The 22951-nt window shown below is 41.8% G+C and overlaps 1 protein-coding gene across 6 annotated transcripts in view; it reads right to left on the bottom strand.

The window, feature by feature from the left end:
• Window positions 1-22951, bottom strand: part of pitpnm3 (PITPNM family member 3) — a 624224-nt gene that overhangs the window by 22369 nt on the left and 578904 nt on the right. For all 6 annotated transcript variants that reach the window (XM_048557117.2, XM_048557116.2, XM_048557121.2 and 3 more), the window contains 3 exons: window positions 21357-21505; window positions 16164-16280; window positions 9531-9647 (listed from right to left, as the gene is read on the bottom strand). In XM_048557117.2, coding sequence (XP_048413074.1) covers window positions 9531-9647; window positions 16164-16280; window positions 21357-21505 — 383 coding nt within the window. The remainder of the gene's footprint in view (window positions 1-9530; window positions 9648-16163; window positions 16281-21356; window positions 21506-22951) is intronic.

The following is a 22951-nucleotide window of genomic DNA, read 5'->3' as shown; positions in this document are numbered from 1 at the left end:
TAGGCATTTTGATTGTATATTATGCCATGGCCCGACTCATGTCCTGTCAAATCTCAATTCAACAATGCAGTATTTCAGATATAACATAACAAGTTGTAGAGCTAGGTGAACACAGCAGGCTAGGCAGCATCAAAGCAGGAAAGCTGACGTTTTGGGCTTAGACCCTTCTTCAAAAATGGGGGAGGGGAAGGGGGGCTCTGAAATAAATAGGGAGAAAGGGGAGGCGGATAGAAGATGGATAGAGGAGAAAAAAAGTGGAGAGGTGACAGACAGGTCAAAGAGGTGGGGATGAAGCCAGTAAAGGTGTGTGTAGGTGGGGAGTTAGGGAGGTGATAGGTTAGTCCAGGGAGGATAGACAGGTCAAAGGGGCAGAATGAGGCTAGTAGGTAGGAGATGGGAGTGGGGCTTGAGGTGAGAAGAGGGGATAGATGGGAGGAAGAGCAGGCTAGGGAGGCAGGGACAAGCTGGGCTGGTTTTGGGATGCGGTGGGGGAAGGGAAGATTTTGAAGCTTGTGAAGTCCACATTGATACCATTGGAATGCAGGGTTCCCAAGCAGAATATGAGTTGCTGTTCCTGCAACCTTCGGGTGATATCATTGTGGCACTGCAGGAAGCCCAGGATGGACATGTTGTCTGAAGAATGGGAGGGGGAGTTAAAATGGTTTGCGACTGGGAGATGCAGTTGTTTAGTGTGAACCAAGTGTAGGTGTTCTGCAAAGTGGTCCCCAAGCCCCCGCTTGGTTTCCCCGATGTAGAGGAGGCCACAACAAGAACAGTGGATACAGTATTCCACATTGGCAGATGTGCAGGCAAACATCTGCTTGATGTGAAAAGTCTTCTTGGGGCCTGGTTTGGGGTTGAGGTGTAGGGGCAGGTGTAGCACTTCCTGTGGTTATAGGGAAAAGTACCGGGTGTGGTGGGGCTGGAGCGGAGTGTGGAGCAGACAAGGGAGTTACTGAGAGAGTGGTCCCTCCAGAAAGCAGATAAGGGTGGGGAGGGAAAAATGTCTTTGGTGGTGGGTTTGGATTGCAGATGGCCAAAGTGTTGGAGGATGATGCGTTGGATCTGGAGGTTGGTGGGGTGGTACTTGAGGACAAGAGGGATTCTGTTTTGGTTGTTATTGCGGGGAGGGGGTGTGAGGGATGAGTTGTGGTAAATGCGGGAGACATGGTCAAGGGCATTCTCGACCACTTGGGGGGGTGGATTGTGGTCCTTGAAAAACGAGGACATCTGGGATGTGCGGGAGTGGAATGCCTTATCGTGGGAGCAGATGCGGTGGAGGCGGAGGAATTGGGAATAGAGAATGGCATTTTTGCAGGAAGGTGGGTGGGAGGAGTTGTATTCTAGGTAGCTGTGGGAGTTGTTGGGTTTGAAATGGATATTAGTTTCCAGGTGGTTCCCACAGATAGAAACAGAGAGGTGCAGGAAGGAAAGAAAGGTCTCAGAGATGGTCCAGGTTGGGGTGAAAGGTGTTGGTGAAGTGGATGGACTGTTTGAGCTCTTCATGGGAGCACGAGGTGGCACCAATACAGTCATCAGTGTAACGGAGGAAGAGGTGGGGTTTAGGTCCAGTGTAGGTCTCGAAGAGGGATTATTCCACGTAACCTACAATGAGGCAGGCATAGATGGGGCCCATGCGGGTACCCACGGCCAACCCCTTTGTCTGTAGGAAGTGGGAGGAATTGAAAGAGAAGTTGTTGAGAGTGAGGATGAGTTTGGCTAAGTGGATGAGGGTGTCAGTGGAGGGGGACTGGTCGGGCCTGTGGGACAGGAAGAAGCGGAGGGCTTTTAGGCCATCCGCATGGTGAAAGCAGGTGTAAAGGAACTGAATGTCCATGGTAAAGATGAGGTGTTTGGGACCAGGGAATTGGAAGTTTTAGAGGAGGTGGAAGGTGTGGGTGGTTCATGGACGTAGGTAGTGGGTCCCTGGACCAAGGGGAGAAAATGGAGTTGAGACAGGTGGAGATGAGTTCAGTGTGGCAGGAGCAGGCAGAGACAATGGGTCAACCAGGGAAGACAGGTTTGTGGATTTTGGGAAGGGGATAGAAGCAGGTGGTGTGAGGTTAGGGAACAATGAGGTTGGAGGCTGCACATGGGAGGTCACCCAAGGTGACGAGGTTGTGGATGGTTTGAGAGATGATGGTTTGGTGGTCAGGGATGAGGTCATGGTCAAGGGGGCGGTAGGAGGAAGTGGCAGATAGCAGGCATCTGGCCTCGGCGATGTAGTGGTCAGTATGCCATACTACAACTGCGTCTCCCTTGTCCGCGGGTTTAGTGTGAGGTTGGGATTGGAGCGGAGGGAGCAGAGGGCTGCACGTTCTGTGAGGGAGAGGTTGGAGTGGGTAAGAGAGGTGGAGAGGTTGAGGCGATTTATGTCTCAATGGCAGTTGGAGATGAAGAGGTCGAGGGAGGGTAGGAGACCTTGGGGTGGTGTTCAGGGGGAGGGGTTTTGTTGTAGGCAGGAGAAGGAGTCAGTAGGGGGAGGGTTAGGCTCAAGGTTAAAGAAGTAAGCACGGAGGTGGTGGCGGCAGAAAAACTGCTCAACATCCAAACGTGAGCAGTATGGTTTGGCTTGGAACTATACAACTGCGTTCTAGCTGGATAAAGTTGTGTGGCGCTGAATCAGCTGAAAGTTTTGGAAATTGAGGACTCACTGCTCTAATTACTACTGAGATTGTCTTTACTTCTATAAAGTCAGGGCCTACAAATGGATGCTGCTGTGATCCATTTTCTGCACAGTTGCTCGGTAACCTATCGGGGGCTACTTTCAGCTCTCCTGCATACTATCTGCGCAATGACAGTGCTGAGAAATGTCAGCTATTTTACTGGTTTCTGGATTGTTTCACACATTTGCTGTTAACTTGAGATCGTCCCAAGATTCCTTGTCCTAAAACTGAAATGTTCACTGAGCCACATTAGCTGCCAATCCAGCAATGTCGTGATTTTGAAATTCTCATCCTTGTTTTCAAATTGCTCCAGATTTTGCCCCTCCTTATCTCCGTAACCTTCTCCAACCTCACAAGTCTGAGATATCAGCTATCCTCTATCCCTGGTATCTGGTGCAATCGCAAGGATATTTTCTCCTGCTGTCAAAAATGATTCTGTACAGAGCCATGGTTCAAAATGTAACGTTCTGGTCGAACATTACTAGATTTCAAGGGCAGATGATATCATTTCAGCATTCATGATTTTAAAAAAAGTGAGGAAAAATTATTTCTTTTAACAAGCATTAGATAAGGTGCAGTCAAATTACAGATCATTTCATTCGTTTTCCCTCATTTTCCCTCACAACAACTGAGGAAGTTACTGGCAAATGTTATTTAGGCAGTGTGGCCAAAGCTTTCAGCTGGTTGTAATTGCAGTATATTCTGAATTAAAGTTGGATAGACCGGTTTGTACTCACTGCCAGTACACTAACGTGGTGTGCTTCACCTCATTACTGGGATGTTGCACAACTCAGTCGCCATAAAAGAAACGCATAAATTTCATTTTCCAAAGCACAAAAGTTTGTTCAGAACTGCACTGCACATATGATGAGCAGAAAAGATTAAGGTTGAACATGCACAAAAAGAAAGTCAAGGCCTGACAAAACAACTGCTTATGGAGGTGTACAAAATCAGGTAACTGAGAGAACAGAAGTGTGAAGAAACATTGTTACAGGCATTTGTGGCAACTGAGTTTAGTTTGATCTTCTTTAGACATGCTTATTTTATATTTTAATTGTATACTAAGACTGGCCACCAAATAACAGATTAAGAAAAGAATTATTTCAGGAATTTGACTCCTTGATTGCTGCTGCTGCTGCATTTTACATTAGATTTTCATTTCACTCAAATGTAATAACATATAATAAATCGAATATTTGCATTTATCAGATAATGGCTTGGAATTTGCTAATTTTAATCAAGTTGAATAAATTAAGAATCTTCAATTTGTCTTAAAATGTATGTTAGAATCAATCAGCAGTAACCTTATCATGTAAAAAAATTCAAAAGGTGCTCTGTGGTTTTCCGACATCCCTGATAAATTTTGGTGTCTCAAATTTGCAAATCTTACAACAACTTAGAGTCTGTGGCAGTATGAAGTCTTGCATTTTTTGTTATTATGTTTTTGCTGATAATGTAACAGTAAGTTAGAGGTTTTTTGATTTATTTGACAGTTTTTCTGATTAGTATGAGTTCTAACAACTAATCTATTTTGGCTACACACAAACTTGGTATTGAAAGGACTATGCCATTCAAATGCTCCGTTGTCAGCCTTCGATGTGTCAGCAGGTTCTCCCCTCAGAGTCAAAAGGTTATCGGTTTAAGTTCCGCTCCAGAACCTGATTGTAGAGATCAAGATTGATACTCCAGTGCAGTACTGAGTGATACAAACCAGCAGTTAAAAACTTGGTTAGGCAGAGTCTACATGTGTGCTGTTCTGGTCAAAGTTTTGTTTCAATTTGGACATATACAATTCCATCCAACATTACATATTCCTTTAGAATCTACTCTCTAACAGCATTGTGGGTCTACTTATAGCTCATGGATTTCAGCAGTTTGAAAAAACAGCTCACCACCACCTTCTCAAAGGCAATTAGGGATGGGCATTATATGCTGGTCAGCCTGAACACCCACACCCAGCACGGGAACTAACATGTACATATACATGCAGTAAAGTTCTTACGCAACTTCCATCAATTTGCATACCCGATACCATTCCCTGTTTACTAGTTCTACTTGTCCTCAAATGTCCCTCCCAGAGCTTACTAGACAATAACACTGAGGGAATGTTGCCTTTCAGATGAAATGGTAAACCAAAGCCCTGTCTGCAATTTTAATGACTATAAAAGACCTCATGGAATGAGTGCGAATTATCCTTGGACATTCTTCACCTTGGTCACACTGACCTCTCTGTCCTTGGCCTCTTGTGGGTTCCAATGATATCCAATATAAGAGCATGAGATGGCACATTATCTGTTGATTTGGCATTTTACAATCTGCTGAATTCACAAACGGGCTCATCACTTTGTTTACATTTTCTTAGCATTTTACTGTTTTTATTAAATGGAATGTAGGCAAGATCAGCATTTGTTGCCTATCCCTAATTCCTTTCAACACAGTACTTATTAGGCCATTTCAGAAGGTAGTTAAGTGTCAGACACATTGCTTTAGGTCTGGAGTCAGACCAGGCAAGGATAGCAGATTTCCTTCTGTAACCAGAATATTAGCAGAATTGAAATTTCACCAGCTGCTGTGGTGGAAATTGAACCTGTGCTCCAAAGTATTAGCCTGAGCCTCTGGATTACCAGACCTGTAACATTACCACTGTGCTGCCATCTCTGATTTTTCTCTTCATTTTGGTTGTAAACAGCAGCTGATCATTATTCTGCCAGTCACAGTGCCCCCGGATACATTTTGTTTTCTTTGGGTGTTGCATAACCAGTTCCTCTGGTCCTCCGTCATGAACCTTTTCATCATTTAGTCTCTTCTATCTTCTACCTAATCACAGACCCCACTTCTGTGCGTTTTTCCCACCTTCTCTCACTCCACCGCCTCACCATCTTTCTCGCCTAAAATCTATTAAATTTATTACCTGTCCCAATTCTGCCGAAAGATCGTGGGTCTGACACAGTCCCTGAATGAAATCAATAAGCATTTTGCACAAGTGCTCTGCAGCGATCAGTAGACTGATGCCCAAAAACCATTTTGTACAATAGCTGAAACAAAAGTAGTTAGAAAAGCACACTAGGTCTGGCAGCATCTGTGAAGAGAAATCAGATTTAATGTTTCAGGTCCAGTTATAACCGAAGAGAGTACTGGGAAAGGTGACATGAAACTGGATGAAGTGGCTGGAGATGGCAGTAAAGTAAATAAGATTAATTGTTGATTGTCAAATGGGCTACAAAAAGTAATCAAGAAACAAGAATAAGGGAACAACGCAGTGTTGTAAGAGATAGAACCCAGGGCATAGCCTCAGTGTGAAGGGAACAGCTCTTTAGAACTGAGTTGAGGAGGAATTTCTTCAGCCAAAGATTGGTGAATCTTTTGACTCATTGCTGCAGAGAGCTGTGGAGGCCATGTCATTGAGTGCAGTTAAGATAGAGATAAGTTTTTGATTAGTAAGGGGATCAAGGGTTATGGGGAAATGGCAGGAGAATACAGTTGAGAAACAGATCAGCCATGATCAAATGATCGAGTGGACCTGATGGACTGAATGGCCTAATTTTGCTCCTGTATCTGTGGTTTTATCTTGTTTTACAGTCAGTTACTGAATCTGAAAAATCTAAAACATGGTGGAGCATGTGAACTCTCCATAATTGGTCTCAGTTCTCAGATGGGCTGTTATCTTTCATGATTTCTGACGATGCCTCAACAGGGGAAACTATGTGTACACGCAGAAAACAAAACAGAAGACTGTGCAGATAGGGTTACAGAATATTGAGGAAAAGGAGACCTTTCTGGCCAAATGGACCAGCAGAGCAGACTGGTTCAGATGGTCAATTTATATAATGGAGAATGACATGCCCACTGTTCGCAAACGCTGTCCTACTCTCTAGGTGTCACCTCAAGGGAATGCATCCTAACAGAGATTAATGTTGGAGTTGATTTGTGATTCGACAGTAGTCACTATAGTGAGTACATTCACCACAGACACATGTACAGAGCTTTTAATCAATAATGCTGCATTAGAATTTTTAAGTTTTCATGAGGAGACTTTACAGAATAGACATTTTGTTCATTGTCAGGATAACAGGAGATATCTTTCATCAAAACTGTTTTACTTTTGAAAAAAATGTTCCATTTTAGTATGGAACCTGTTTTTTGCAACCTCTATTTCAACTCATTGAACTGTACTCTCTAAATCCACTGCCTTCCTATCCTCAATCATGGAAACAACCTCAACACATATTCACAAGCACTGTGGTATCTCACAGTCTCGCTAATTCAATCGGGTTACAATGTCTTGCTAATTCTGAATTGCATTAGGTTTTATGGAGGATTTCTTGCTGCGAAGCCTAGTGCATTTCTTGCCCCATCATCACAAACTTCCCTCGTTAATTACCTACTTGGCATCTCACATCCAAATTCTGCCCCATTTTACCACACAGTGGAACGGCTCACCACTCAGTGGATAACCCTGAATTCATTGGCTTCACCTGCACCCATTCTATCTTTGAAAGCCCTGGATAAACACTGTCAGTCCTGAGCTGCACCGTATAGATGAAGCCATTTGCTCCAGACAGAGTAAAGAAGGAAATCAGTGCCCTGCTTTGCAGGCAGTTCCTGGAGATCATACAGGACATGGTGCATGAGTGCACATGACTTCTCTCCCCCCAGGAACATCAGTGGAGACCTTAACACCAGATATGCCAACCTGGTCTGAGAGTGCCAGCGAGTGCAAAGCAGTGCATGCTATGTACAGGAATGCCCGTCAGTGTAGGAAGAAAGTTAATGGTTTGCCCCACTGCCCTGGTGTTACTAGAACATAGAACATAGAACATAGAACAGTACAGCACAGCCGATGATGTTGTGCTGAACTTTTACCCTAAACCTAGGATCTATCTAACGTCCACCCCTACCTTATACTATTATCTATGTGCCTATCTAGTAGCCGCTTAAATTGCCCTAATGAGGCTGACTCCACTACCCTCTCCGCCACCATCTGCTTTCCGATACCACACATTCACTCTATCTTAGCTACCTTTTCCACCTCCCATGAAGGCTCATGCTCTACCACTTTCACTACTGCCTGAAACATCCTCCCTCGTTCACCCTCACCAACATCACTAACACTGCATGCCCTCAATGCTGCCTACTCAATCGTTAAGGAACCTACGCCCCCACCACCACCACCACAATAACTGTAACACCCACTTTCATCTTCTGTAATAACTGCCTCTGTCTCATTCCACGAGGAAAACAGCCCACAGTAGGCAGAAACAAGCAAGAATGCAGCAATAGGAGCCTGGTATCTCTGTCTCAAGGTCAGGCGTGAAACAGCAAGCTAAGGCAATGCAAGGTGGGGTGAATGAACGTGCACTGTAACAGCAAGTACAGAGATGCAGTCTGGTCCAGCCCATGAGCTGGGTGCGTATTCCTGAGCACACAGTGTCATTGCTGCAGCATTACAGCAACGCTGAAGTGCAGAAACATCCTGCAAGTGGTTCGGAGATGTTCCATGAAAATTCTTAGAGGCTGACACATGTTGGATGCCAATGTTCATGAATGTCGAATGCATGTAGTCAGCATCCATGTAGCGCACCCTGAGATGTCGGTGCCCAATTTCAAATTAGATATTGTTTGGAACAAACGGTGTGCTAAATTTGCGAAGTGCTTACTCTGGTTTCCTTGTCAAACTTTTCCAAACACTTAAGTTGTTTAGTGAGATAAATAATATAGAAGTTTCAATATTAAAGAGGCAAGTTGCAGCATTAACAAATCATCTAACAAGCGTAAATCCCCATAAATTGGCCTCACTCTCACTGTCTAGTGAGAATCTCGTCACACCGTTTGTGAGAAGTATAAGAGATAGCATGGGTTACTCCTGACGATGAAATGTATCTTGTTGCCAATTCTGCTAAACATTTTATGTAGCCCTCGTCACTCAGATCCCTATAATATTCCCCCTATTGTATGAGCTATACATATGGCCATCTCTGATTTTCCTTGCACAACTATCCTCCTTCAACTCCTTCTATTCCCCCAACCATAACTCATGTTTTACTCAGCAGTACAAAAAAAATTTTCCAAATTCACTTAAAATTGCACTCACCAAATCCCAAAAATCAGCTTTGGCTCTCCGCTAGTCACAACACTTCTGCAGCTACCGATTTACTCAAATTCTATCGTTAATGCCTGACATCCAAAATGACCATTATTCTGTTTGACATTGCCTGTTTCCTGGCACAGTACTCAGCTCTGATGGGCAATTGCTTTAGCATCAATTGACAAATTCAACACCATGGGCTCCGACTTCTCATCTGCTAAAACTACATACTGTCCCGGGATCAATGCAAAGATAAACCCAGGTATCTTTTCCCTTCTTCAATTTTCTGAAACCCCTTTTCATCATCCCCTCCATTCATATCTTTAACAATATGCGCATGGGGTTTTTGGTCTTCTTTATCACTACGACCAAGACCAGCCATTCAGCTGTCTCTGCCACATTGCTCCTTTTCAGTAGGCCACCTAGTTAAACTAGCTTTAGTTTCCCACTGGTCTGGCCCTGACTTCACCTCATTCTCTTGCGCCATCTTATTGCCCCTCATGGTCTGTCTGACCTCATCCCATCCATGAAACCCATCCTCTGCTTCTGTTCTGGCTGAAATTTAATTGGAATTTAAATACAAGTGTGACTATAACTCAACATATGGCACTGGATTAAGTCATTGTACCTCAAACACTCACAGTTTTCATTTAATTTCTCTTAAGTAGTTTTTGCGAATTCTGAAGAGGCTGTTTTCTATCGTCAAGCGGACAGGATTGATATCTTGGCAGCAATTGTATGAGAAAGCTTCCTACTCAGTATAACCAATATTTTTGTACCTTTTCTCCAGTCAGGGTGACCATGTCCAGAGGACCATACATAAATCTTCCCATCAGTGTCTGAGGGCTACCTTCTGCTATGATAACGTCATTGGCTCGGTGGTTCGCAGTTACATTCTGAGAAAAAAGAATTTTACGGTGTTACTAATCATTGTACATACATCGAATGACAGACAATATTTTTCAATATTTGCTAATCAATTGCAAGTCCTTTTTTGATTTGTTTCTTCCTCTTCCCTTGTAAATTCTTTCAACCAACCTCCCCTCCAACCCTAAAGATACTGAGTTAAGGTTCCAATTGCAGAACCTATAACTATTTAGTAAAATGTCCAAGACGTTGTTATTTAGAAGTGGGTCTGTCTGAGTGCGTTCAGACTGTTGAACCAAGGGCATCTATCACAGTTTGATTCAGGTCCACCTTAACTGGATATCCACACAGAGTCATACAGTAATGCAGCACAGAAACTGATCCTTCGGTCCAACCAGTCCATCCTGGCCATAATCCCAAACTAAACTAGTCCCACCTTCCTGAGCCTGGCTCATATCCCTCCAAACCTTTCCTATTCATATACTTATCTAAATGTCTCTTAAACACTGTAATTGTAGGCGCATCCACCACTTCCTCTGGAAGTTCATTCCACACAAACCACACTCTGTGCAAAGAAGAAATTGCTGCTCATGTCTTCTTTAAATCTTTCTCCTCTCACTTTAAAAATATGCCCCATAGTCTTGAAATCCCCCAACGTAGGGTAAAGACACCCGCTATTCACTTTGTCCATACCCCTCCTTATTTTATAAGGTCACCTCTCAACCTCCTACACTCCAGTGTAAAAAGTCTCTCCTTGTAACTTAAACACTCCATTCCTGGCAACATCCTGTTAAATCTCTTCTGAGCTTTCTCCAGCTTTATAATGTCCTTGCTATAACACAATGACCAGAACTGGACATAGTATTCCAGAAGAGGCCTCATCAATGTCCAATATAGCCTCTATAATAACGTCCCAAGTCCTATACTTAAATGTCTGAACAATGTTTTCACATCCACTGAGGATTCCTAGTTAATAAGCAAGAGGAGTATTGACATTTTTTTAAATATTTACATCTCCAAGCCCAGATACATTAGGGTCAATAGCTGCACTTGTATTCTGCCTGAATTTGCTAACTCAGTCAATAAGAGATTCACCTCCATCTACTTTTGAAGTTTCCAGATTGGTTTGTATAAATATCACATTGTAGGGCTGGGAAAGATCATCATTCTTTTCCTAATCTTTCAATCTCGTGTTCAAAATATACATCAGCTGCAAAATGCCTCAATTGTCACAATATTTTCTCTAAATTATAAATTGGAAGAATAGAAGTCCAATTATCCTCCCAACTCCACCAGCTAAGCGCAGATCAGTGTCTGATGATGTGATTCACACTGAGAATTTCTGTTCTCAGGTACCTGTCAATCAAAATTAAACCCAAGAGAGAATAGTAGAGACAAAAATCTTGATGACAAGATAAAAAAAAAACACCATTATCTATATGGTCATCAATACTGGGAAGATGGCTTCTGTTGCTCATCTGACAGTAGCTGTCATGAAAAATTGATTTACACAACTGACCAAATACAAACTCAGTGGTTCATTTTTGCATAAGGATGTATCATCCAGGGAATGTGACTCAGCAGAACTGAACATGTGGGTCTAATATTCCATGGATTTACTCATTCACTGAGAATCAGCAAAAAATACCAGTGCTTTATTATCTTGGAGGCCTTCCTCTGTTCATCTGGGAGATTGGATTGGTTACATACAGCTTATGAGATAGTCTGTGGATGAAAAATGGTTTCAATTTGCTTGTTCTAGTTTTTTGAGCAATGGAATTAAAAGGTCTGCAAAGCTTGTTCCATACATGACTATGTCAGGACACTGTAATGCATTGCAGGAATAAAGAGGGGCACACTAAGAGGACAGGTTTAAATTTACAAAGGTACAACTGTGATATGTTTCTATCATTCAGAGGTAACTAAAACAAAAAAAAAGGCTCAAACAAGATTTCTTTACTGGGAGTGATGTTTTACCAATACTTAAAAAAGTGAGTTGTCACAAGAACTCTGCATGTCTGGTCCATTTCCCACTCATTTTTTTGAGTGTCAATATTTCTCTTGTCAATATTTCTTAGCTGTTTCTGCTCCCTTTAACCTTAGCATTCTGCGTTTACTCATTTAGTTCACTGTTATTCCTCCTAGTAAGGCTGGTTGAATAATTTACTTTCAATGAGGCAAATATATTATAATAAGATGTAAATGGTGGAATGAGATGATCTATTTCTAGCAATTACACAAGACCAGTCAAAAGATACAGTTTTATGAGAAGGAATTAAAATGTAAAGGACCATCAGACATTCAGTCACAGAGCAACTGTTGGGACTAAATCCAACTAGAAAATGCAATGGCAATTTTTATTCTTCAATAGCACTGCTGCTCCCACAATCTTGCAGCAAGGCAAAACAGCCAAGCTCCTTCCAGTGGAGACTGACACTATAGCATTCCCATAATAGTCCCCATCATAATCAGTCTTACCAGGAGGAATAACATGAACTAAATGTGTAAACACAGAATGCTAAGGTTAAAGGGATCAGAAACAGCTAAGAAATATTGACAAGAGAAATACTGACACTCAAAAAAAGGTGTGGAAAACAGACCAGACATGCAGAGTTCTTATGACAGCTCACTAATCTTTAACTATTGGTAAAACATCACTCCCAGTAAATGAATCTTGTTTGAGCCTTGTTTTAAAGTTACCTCTGAATAATAGAAACATATCACAGTTGTACCTTTGTAAATTGTACCCGTCCTCTTTGTTAGTGTGCTCCTCGTTATTCCTTCAATGCATTAGCGTCTTGAGATGTTAATGTATGGAACAAGCTTTGCAAATCTTTTAGCACCATTGTTCATTTGTCATGTAATGAGGCAGGGTTAGTGACTCAGGCAAACAACAAGTACAAGGTCCAGAGATAGAAGGAACTGCAGATGCTGGAGAATCTGACATAACAAGGTGTGGAGCTGGATGAACACAGCAGGCCAAGCAGCATCAGAGGAGCAGGAAAGCTGACGTTTCGGGCCTAGACCCTTCTTCAGAAATGGGTTACACTGCTAAAGCTCTACTCCCAGTGATAATGGGAACTGCAGATGCTGGAGAATCCAAGATAATAAAATGTGAAGCTGGATGAACACAGCAGGCCAAACAGCATCTCAGGAGCACAAAAGCTGATGTTTCGGGCCTAGACCCTTCATCAGGGAGGTCTAGGCCCGAAACGTCAGCTTTTGTGCTCCTGAGATGCTGCTGCGCCTGCTGTGTTCATCCAGCCTCACATTTTATTATCTAAGCTCTACTCCCACCTGCTTTAGCTATTGTTTTCAGATTGGAGTCTGTGTTAAGAAGCTATTTCTCAATTTCATCTCCTTGAAATCAAGCTGAATTACATGACTGTTGTCCTGACCACGGGTCACAACCCCAAAGTGCGGTGGACATTTTATCCTTTAATTCCTGAGTATGTTTGTTTTTAAGAAAGACTGTGACAGACTCAAGATACAAGTTACAGAAGCAGAAAATCTACTTTGTGGAACCAATGGAATATAACACCTAAGGGTGTCAAAGAAACTTCAAACAGACTGAACCGTACCTCTTGTAACTGTAATGAGGGATGCCAATCCTCTGCTGAACAACAAGCTACACTCCGACAAAAATGCCCTAAACTACAAACACATTTTGTCTTTATCCTTTTGAAGAATGCACTAGGACAGAGGTTAAAAAGGCAGTCCAACTGTACTGGAGTGGACTAGTGGGACTGAATGCTGTCATGTATACCAGTCTGTGTTCAAGTGTTCTTAGAAGCACAAAAGCTGACGCTTCGGGCCTAGACCCTTCATCAGAAAAGGGGGATGGGGAGAGGAAGTGAAATAAATAGGGAGGGGGGGGGAGGCGGACTGAAGATGGAGAGAGAAGAAGATAGGTGGAGAGGAGACGATGGGTGGGGAGGTAGGGAGAGGATTGGTCAGTCCGGGGATGATGGACAGGTCAAGGCAGCGGGATGAGGTTAGTAGGTAGGAAATGGAGGTGCAGCTTGAGGTGGGAGGAGAGGATGCGTGAGAGGAAGAACAGGTTAGGGAGGTGGGGAAGAGGAGATTTTGAAGCTGGTGAAATCCACATTGATACCATTGGGCTGCAGGGTTCCCAAGTGGAATATGAGTTGCTGTTCCTGCAACATTCGAGTGGCATCATTGTGGCACTGCAGGAGGCCCAGGGTGGACATGTCGTCTAAGGAATGGGAGGGGGAGTTGAAATGGTTTGTGACTGGGAGGTGCAGTTGTTTACTGCAAACCGAGCGTAGGTGTTCTGCAAAGCGGTCCCCAAGCCTCCGCTTGGTTTCCTCAATGTAGAGGAAGCCGCTGCTTGGCCTGCTGTGTTCATCCCGCCCCACACTTTGTTATCTTGGATTCTCCAGCATCTGCAGTTCCCATTATCTCTGTGTTCAAATGTTAGTGTGTGGCAAAGGTCACTGTCCAAGAACTATCCCCAAGTTACCCCTGTGCTGCAGGTAAAGACTATTTTTACCATTCCAAATGCTACAAACCAGTTTAAAAAAAACGAATCAGGATAAAGGAACTTCCATCAGCCTAAGAATCAAGAATCTTAAAAGTGATCTGTTCATTTATTTTCCTTTATTCATTAACAGGGTGTGGGCATCACTGGCTAGGCAGCATTGCCCAGAGTTAACCATGTTGCTGTGAGTCTGAAGTCACATGTAGGTCAAACCAGGTAAGGATGGCAGTTTCCTTCCCTAAAGGACATTAGTGAACCAGATGGGTTTTTCCTGACAATTAACTCAATAGATCCTTAATTCCAGACAATTTTTATTGAATTCAAATGCTGCTGTGGTGAGATTCAAATCTAGGTCACCAGAACATCTCTGGATTAACAGTCCAGTAATAATACTACCAGGCCATCACCTCCCCTTAATGTAACATTAACATTGCTAACATTAGCACATTGGCTTATCTGCTTTTCACAAACAGTTCAAATAGGGATCCATATAACCACCTTTTTACTTTTGACTTGTTTGACTCAGCTCTTACTTTAAATCTGTGTGTACTACATTATTACTTACTAAAGGCAAGATGCATTGGTTAAGTCTCACTTTGTTAACTCAAGAAAGCCTGGGTAAATTGGGTCTTTTTAAAGCATAACTTCATTTTCTCTGGGAAAAGGCTATCCACAAGGGAAGGTTTTTTTTTAAAAAAGGTTAACCTTGTTGCAATCAGTCAAGGGAATGAGCAAATGAAAAATGGGAGTCAGTTCACTCAGGAGTTCTGAGGTATCTGATCTGGAACCATAATGAATTGGTTGCAACATAATAGAGGAGGTTCAGCATTTATATATATCAATATATAGCTACCTACACCTGATGGAGTTAATGAGGAACTCATACTCGGGATACACTGAGAAAGGATCAGAGCTTTCCTGTCAAATGGTTTTTATTACTACATAAAATGTTACAAGTCAGTGGCACCAAATACAGCAATTTATTTTGTAAAATGACTGGTCTGTACAGTATTTTTACAATAAAAGATTATGCTACAGAGCCTAATTGAACTCGTGCCCAATGATTTCACACCATCTCTGGTGGACTTTTCAGTCCAGATGAATTGTAGTGTGATGTACAATTTAATATTATGAGATGAGACCTGGAATTTACAATAGGAAAGTAAAAATAAATTTAAGTGCCTGCTTAAGTAGATTTTCTATCATTACCATAGCAGATTAAATACAGCATAATTAGAGAGATGTCGTTAAACATAAATATTAGAGGAAGCCATAAGCATAGCAACTTCATTCGGCTACTTGAGCATCTACAAAAAATTGTGACATAAAAACCATGTCATTGATGTTGGAATGAACAGCTTATGGGTATCTTGTTTAATAGCAACTCGACAAAAATGCACAGAATACAAATATTATAAATATATGTTGCTCAGGTACAGAACATCCATTTGGCAGAATTCATACTGAGGTTGCAAATAGATAAAGGTTACCCCAGTTGTGAGTTGCAAGTAATCTTCAAGCTCGCTTCAGGCTTTGCTTCTGCTTGCACTTTGAGGGGATGATATAAATAAATGTGTTCTAAATGGGCTTTTGTGCCCATTTCTGGAGAAGATGTTATTCCTCAAACGGCAATATGTTTGTGTACTGAGCGAAGACTTTAATTTAAAACACACTGTAATAATCACTTCAATTCTACTTTTGGCCATGAAGTGGCAGCATTGTAGTTTGCTCAACAAGAAGTTGCGACGCGAAAACCTCGAATCATACAATTATCAAATCCCTACAGTGTGGAAGCAGGACATTTGTCCCATTGAGTCCACACTGACCCTCTGAAGAGCATATCACCCAGACCCACCCCCTAACCCTGCATTCCCCGTAGCCAATCCACCTAACCTGTACATCTCTGGGAAAGAATGTGCAAACTCCACACAGACAGTCGCCCAAGGGTGGAATCAATTAGGGCAAGTCATAAATATCCTGCCTACTAACAAGATGTCACCATCTCATCTGTTTCTTTATACAATCAAACACAATTGGCACAAACCCTAAGCTTCACGTGCGTTCGTCTGCGAAGCCATTTCTCCCGTGGGCTTGATTCATTGCACGTGGATGAATCCTTGCTGTCGTTCTCCTTTATATTCACACTTTCATACCTCATTACCTGTAATTAGAAAAGCTTCAGCTATAAATACACCAGCTTCACAAAAAAAACAGTGATACACTGCAATCTCTAATACAGCACGCATTACTTAAAGTTCCTTTACGGAGAAGCCATAAAAATAACTACTTCAATATGCTTTTGCTGTAAGTATAAATGATTGCCTGATAGACCCTGAGTAGGCAACGTACCTTTTACTGAACAAAAGCCTTAAAACAGCTCCTATTAATCCAATTCGAATTTTCAAGTCAAATTTGTTGAATTTATTAAATTATGTTGAAATGTACAATCGAGAATCCCTTTCTATGAAAATGGTGGAATTTGAGCGATTGAATTTATTCAAGGCCGAGTTAGGTAGAAATGTGTCAATCCAGGCTTATATGGGAGCAGACACAGAAGTGGAATTGTGACCATGTATAATTCTATGATCTGACTGCGTAGCAAAGCAGGGTCAAAGAGCCAAATGTCCGATTCCTAAGTCCTGTGTTCTTAAAATGAGCACAACATTAATTCAATTGCACAGTCTGTTAGCTCAGACAGTTAGCATGAATCATTTTATTCACGTACATATAGAGCTTTTGATAGCTCATATCGTAAAATAAGTCACAAATACTTTAAAAATGTATCATGAATAGCTCATTTTTCATAAATCAACGAAATGTTTCCTGTTTATTACGCTGATTCCAGTAACATTTTGAATTACACTAACTCAATGATCACAGAGCAGCTGATCATTATGGCAAAGCAGCAGACCTTCATGAACTTTGTGTAGAAGTTGTCCGGTGTCAGTGTTGCAATCAACCTCTCAGATCTAGCCCTGACTTTGTAATCAAATCTGCTACCCAGGGTGATGCTGTTGTCATCTGCTACACCTTGCAGAGGCTGAATGCCAACTTTCAGAAATGTCTCCTTGTCTTCACCTGCACCATGACTCCATAACTGAACATCAAGCTGCTCTTTCCAGGGCTGTTAATGTCTTTGTCTCCTCTGGAAATGATATCCTCCACAACTTTCCTCCTCAGTTCCCCAAACCCATACAGCACACTTTTCCATCCTTTCCAAAGTCAACAAACATGTCCGCTCTGTCAGACCCAATGTTTCAGGCTGTTCCTTCCTAACTGAATTTATTTCTTTCTATTTCAATTAGATTTTTCTCCCCTAAACCAGCCTCTTTACGTCTACATTCATAATACTTCTAATGCTCTGCACATCAGTTCCTCAAATTTCATTTTTGGGCCTTGGTTGCTTCCACTTCACTATGGACATGCAATCTTTCTCCTGTATTCACTACTCACAATATGGTTTCCTTTACAATACCAAGGACAGACACAGGTTGGGTGACCACATTGTAGAACAAACTCCATTCTGTCCACAAGAATGACCCCACCTTTCCAGTAACTTGTCTTTTCAATATACCATCTCGCTCTTACATTAATGTTTCTGCCCTGGGCCTGCTGCAGTGCTCCAGCAAAACTCAATGCAAGCTGGGGAAACACCACCTCATTTTCCAGCCTTCAGGATTCAACATTAAGTTCAACAACTTCAGACCATGAACTCTGTCTTTCGTTCGATTATCCTTGTCCCCTACAAATATCTTTACACCCTCCTGCCGTGTCCTATTTGAAATAACCCAATAAAGGTCGGTATCCCATCACCAGGTCACCCTTTGGTTATGCACGGAGAGTCCTTGATACTGTTCCAGCTCCTTCACAGCCAGCTGTCGGAGTGAACAGGATATCTGACACTCCTGTTCTTATCTGTCAGCAAGGGCTCCCTGATTAGACCAGATTAATAGCCACAATCGAGTAACTCCTATTCTATGAAGTCTTCCCGGCTGACATCATTTCAATCACTACATTGTTTGCATAGGTTGGCTCTCAGAAGAACAGACCTATTTACATCTGAAATTATCTACCATTACCACCTCCTCTTCATCTTTACCCTTCTCAACTACCATTAGCACTCTCTTTGCCTTTGCTAGCATCTTTCCCAGCTATTCAACCTTTTCCTTCTCCACATCTTTCCTACAGCATTAAAAACATCACTTTTCCATGCCCTTTCAGTTCTGAAGGTAAGTCATATTGGACTCACAGCATTAACTCTACTTCTCCTTCTGCAGATTTTGCCAGAACTGCTGAGTCTCTCCACCACTTCCTGCAGTTTTCATCGATGCTGTTCCCCGGCTGTCTCCAACCAGCAATTTCCAAACACCAAAACTGGCACTGTCCCTCTATTGTACCAACTTTCACCTGGTTTGTCTCTCATTCCATCCATTCTCTAAGATTTACCAGGATGCCAGAAAGGAATCAGAAACAGGAACATAAGCTTATTTTCTCCATCTTAAACATAAGGGCGCTATAGTTGAGTTGGCTGCAGAAAATACATAGACCTGGACTAGAAGGTCAGTGGTAGCATGGGGCTGAGTTAGGAGTCCCTTTTGCAGCTTAAGGTTAGCTCCTGAATTGACTGAAAGTGTAACCAATCCAGGGAAGTATCTATGCTTGGCTGAGGATTTGAACTCTGAAGATGATGACTGGACAGCAATGGTCGAGATGCGAGTTGGCAGACTTGGGTGTGGAACTGTCTCATAGAATCCCTACAGTGTGGAAGCAGTTCATTCGACCCTTTCAGTCCACACCAACTCTCCAAACAGCATCCCACTCAGACCCATCCCCCTACCCTAATCCTGTAACCCTGTATTTCCTATGGCTAATACATATAGCCTGCATATCCCTGGATACTGTGGCCAATCCACCTAACCTGCACATCCTTGGACTGCAGGAGGAAACTGGAGCACCCGGAGGAAACAACACAGACACAGGGAAAATGTGCAAACTCCACACAGACAGTCACCCGAGGCTGGAATCGAACCTGGGTCCCCGCCATTGTGGGACAGAGAGTGGTAACCATTGAGTCACCGTGCTGCCCTAACTCAGGAAGGGGTTCCAGCTCTATGTAATCAGAAGAAGCTGTTAGGTGGCAGGAACACTGTAACACATGGCAGATGAGAAAATATTGGCAACAACCAACAAAAAAAAACAAAGCCAATATCTGAAGTGATTTGACAATTTTATAATTCCTGCAGACCAATAAGGGATTAAAGGGATGAACAGCCATTAATTTTCCTTTGTAGGTCACGCCAAGTTGATAAGTGGACAAACCAAGCGAATAAACAAAATAAAATTGTGTGAAATTGCAATGGAATGTTTCAAATGAAAATGTTATGCCACATTCATTTTTCACTCAAATCTTTATTTTAAAATGTACTGGGTTGATGAATCAAACTATTGTTACAGCAACACTCTCTTTATCAACACTATATATGAAAAATCATTCCTTGTAATTAGAATTCTAGAACGTCTATTCATATTGTCAGCATTTAATTTGACAAGATTAACAAATTTATAACAAAATGATACAACATAAATAATAAAATATTCCTCTTAATTCATGTACATTGATGTATTCTGCCAGCACAGTATTCATAATTTTCCTGAACTATTACAAAAAGCCTCTCGGAAATGATATAGCCACAACCATTAATCTTGACTTACAGAAAGCTACAGAGAAAGTGCTAATTCAAAGTAAATTTTTGGTGTACAATGTAGCCCCAACATAATACCTGTCATCAGGTTACAGATCTTTTGCCAAATGATTATAGCCAGCTCATTAGCAGGTATTTGTTGATGTCCTCCACAGCTATAATAGTTGTGAAGTGGAACTTCATCAGGAAGCATGTCGACAGACTTGCTTCATTCATTTTTGCTTGCGTATAGCCAGGGTGACTGTAGGTTAATTTACTTTCATCCACCAAGCTGATTAGATGAAGTCAGGTGCCCATTTTAGACAATTTCCCCAGTTAGCTCCAAGAACACCAATGGAAATTAAAATTGGACAAGTGGTTAAACAGGCCACAACGACAATTAATCAATCTGAAATGTTAACTCTGTTCTCTCTCCTTAGATGTGGCCAGAACTGTCGAGTTCATTTCCATCATCTTCTAGTTTGACCTCGTTGACTATAATTGGTATGTTTCTGTACCTCAATGTACTTATTACATACATGGTACTATAGTATTTACAGCACAAAAAGGCTATATGGTCTAACAGGTACCAGCCTGTGTTAAAGCTTCATGAACCTCTTCCTCTTCTCCAGCAATTCCCTCTATTCCTTACTTCCTTGTGTTCATCTACCATCACGTATAATGCATCAATCTCATTCCCTTCAAATTCCTCTTGCGGTAGTGACTTACATTCTAATCATTCTGTATTTAAAGAATTTCCTCCCAAATTCCCAATTGATTCATCAGTCATTATCTTGTATTAATGGCTCTCAGTTTTATGCTCTCACGATTAGGTAACATATTTATTCTACAATGACCTTCAAAATTCTGGAAGGCCACTGTCAGGTCAATCCTCAGCTTTACATTTTGGCTTACAATTGTCCATCACAATGTCAGATGATGGATTACCTTGCAACATTTTAGCTCAATGTATTTCACTCTGTGGATGAATATCCACTATTGGAGATCGAACTTATACTCATTTTTATTTCCATTACATGGCTGTGTTCTAATAATGTTGCACAAATTAATGCATCGATTGGAAGGACTCTTGGGGTGCAGTGATAATGTCCCTATCCCTTGACCAAGATGTCCATGTTCAAGACCCATCTGCTTCAAAAGCATATAATAACATCTCTGAACAGGTTGGTTGGTGAAAAAAATAGGTCAATGCATTACTTAGGAGGTGAACTAAATTTTTAAAATGTTTTGGCTTCGGTGTGGCTTTGAGAATTGACTCCTCATGCTCATACCAGTCCCATGTCAATGTGAGTGACTGGGCACTACAATTATAAGAGCATTCAGCACATGCTACAACCTGAGACAAATACAAGAGTAAATGTTGTGGGACAAGTTTAGGCAGCGAGGAGCTTCAGTGTCTAGAGCTGCCGTTGTAACATAACAAAGCCACTTTTGACACGAGCTTTGCATTGCAAACTTTACTCTTAAATATTATTTACTAACTCATTCCGAAGTGCCATGACTATTCTTAAAAAGAAATAACCTGTGAGAGTTACCTGCCGTAGAACAAATGCCAACACATCAGTTGATTCCCAGTAGCTTGCATGGAACAAGTGTGGTAGAGCCACAGTTGGAAAAGCTGTTAACGTGTCAGGGCAATACAGTGCATAGTCTATCCTCTTGGTCCCCCACCATTTTGTAGTGACTGTGAACAACAAGCAAATATTTACTTGGGTAATATACATCATATTCTACTGAATTAAATTCAACTCTATTGAAACAATAATTAATCATGTTGATTATTCTTAACTAGCCATGTTGGAACAAGCCATTTACAGAATGTAAGATGCAAGCTCTATTATATACCTGGCTGTTCTGGATATTATGTCAAATTTGGCTACGCCATAACACACGATTTAGAGCTAAACAAATCAAACATTTGTACATTTTTGTGATGCCATCTGATCTTCCGTTTTGACTTGTTGTGAGGGGGAACCTCTATAAACAGTAGTCATCCAATAAAGCAAGACATTTCAATTAGAAATAAAAATGAAAAGCGCTGGAGAGAGTCAGCAGGCCTGGCAGCAGCCGTGGGGAAACCTTTTGCGTCCAATGACTCTTCATACTAAACAAAACTGAACGTTCTGAACTGAAAAAAAGATGGAAAAGTCATAGATCTTATCTACCTACCTTTGTGATTCTTCAGATACCCTACCTAATTTCAACAATTTCCAGTTTCCTGGCATTAATGGCCTCCTCTACACTGCGGATGCGCAATCTCTCCACACCTTAACCCAATCAGGGAGGCTCTCTGCTTCTTCTCTGAACAACATATCCTCCCCCTTCCCTTCCATGTCAGAACTTCTTAGAGCCACCATGGTTCAGTCTTCTGTCACTGCCAACTCCTCGATACTTTCCTGCTCCAATCTGTGACATCTTTCTTTGCAATTGTACAAAGTGCAACATTTACCTCTTTACTGCCTCACTCTTCACCAGCAAAGAGCTCAAACACTCCTTGCGGGTGAAGTGCTAATTCAGTTTTACTTTGTTTTCTGACTATTTTAACGTATTGGCTGCTAACAATGTCTCCTTTACACTGAGTGATTCCAAATACAGACCAGGTGACCGCTTTGCAAAACACTTCCGCTCAGTTCACAAATATAAGCCCAACCTTTCTCATTGCTTGTCATTTCAATCCAACACATTGTTCTTGTGTTCACCTTTTATATTCTGGGCTTGCTGCCGCGTTATAGTGAAGTCCAGTGCAAGCTGAAGGAAAAACAGTCATTTTCGTCCAGCAACAACTTTAAGCCTTGAACTTGATCCTCCATTTTGATTAGTGGGGATGCAGGAACAGGGGGGCCTGGGTGTTACTGAGCACAGATCATTGAAGGTGGCAGAATAAAAAAAACTAAAGAACTGTGGATGCTGTAAATCAGGAACAAAAACAAAGTTGCTGGAAAAGCTCAGCAGGTCTGGAAGCATCTGTGAAGGAAAAGACAGAGTTAACGTTTTGGGTCCAGTCACCCTTCCTCAGAAGGTGGCAGGGCAGGTAGAGAATGTAGTAAACAGAACGTACAATATCCTCATCATTATTAATGATAAATAATCATAATAATGCAGAGGATAAAGTTTGAAAACACATACCAGC

Source organism: Stegostoma tigrinum, chromosome 27 (assembly GCF_030684315.1).
Source record: "Stegostoma tigrinum isolate sSteTig4 chromosome 27, sSteTig4.hap1, whole genome shotgun sequence".
In the NCBI taxonomy this organism is placed as follows: Eukaryota; Metazoa; Chordata; class Chondrichthyes; order Orectolobiformes; family Stegostomatidae; genus Stegostoma; species Stegostoma tigrinum.
The sequence above is the reverse complement of the archived record's forward strand: the minus strand, read 5'-3'. Positions and strand labels throughout refer to the sequence as shown.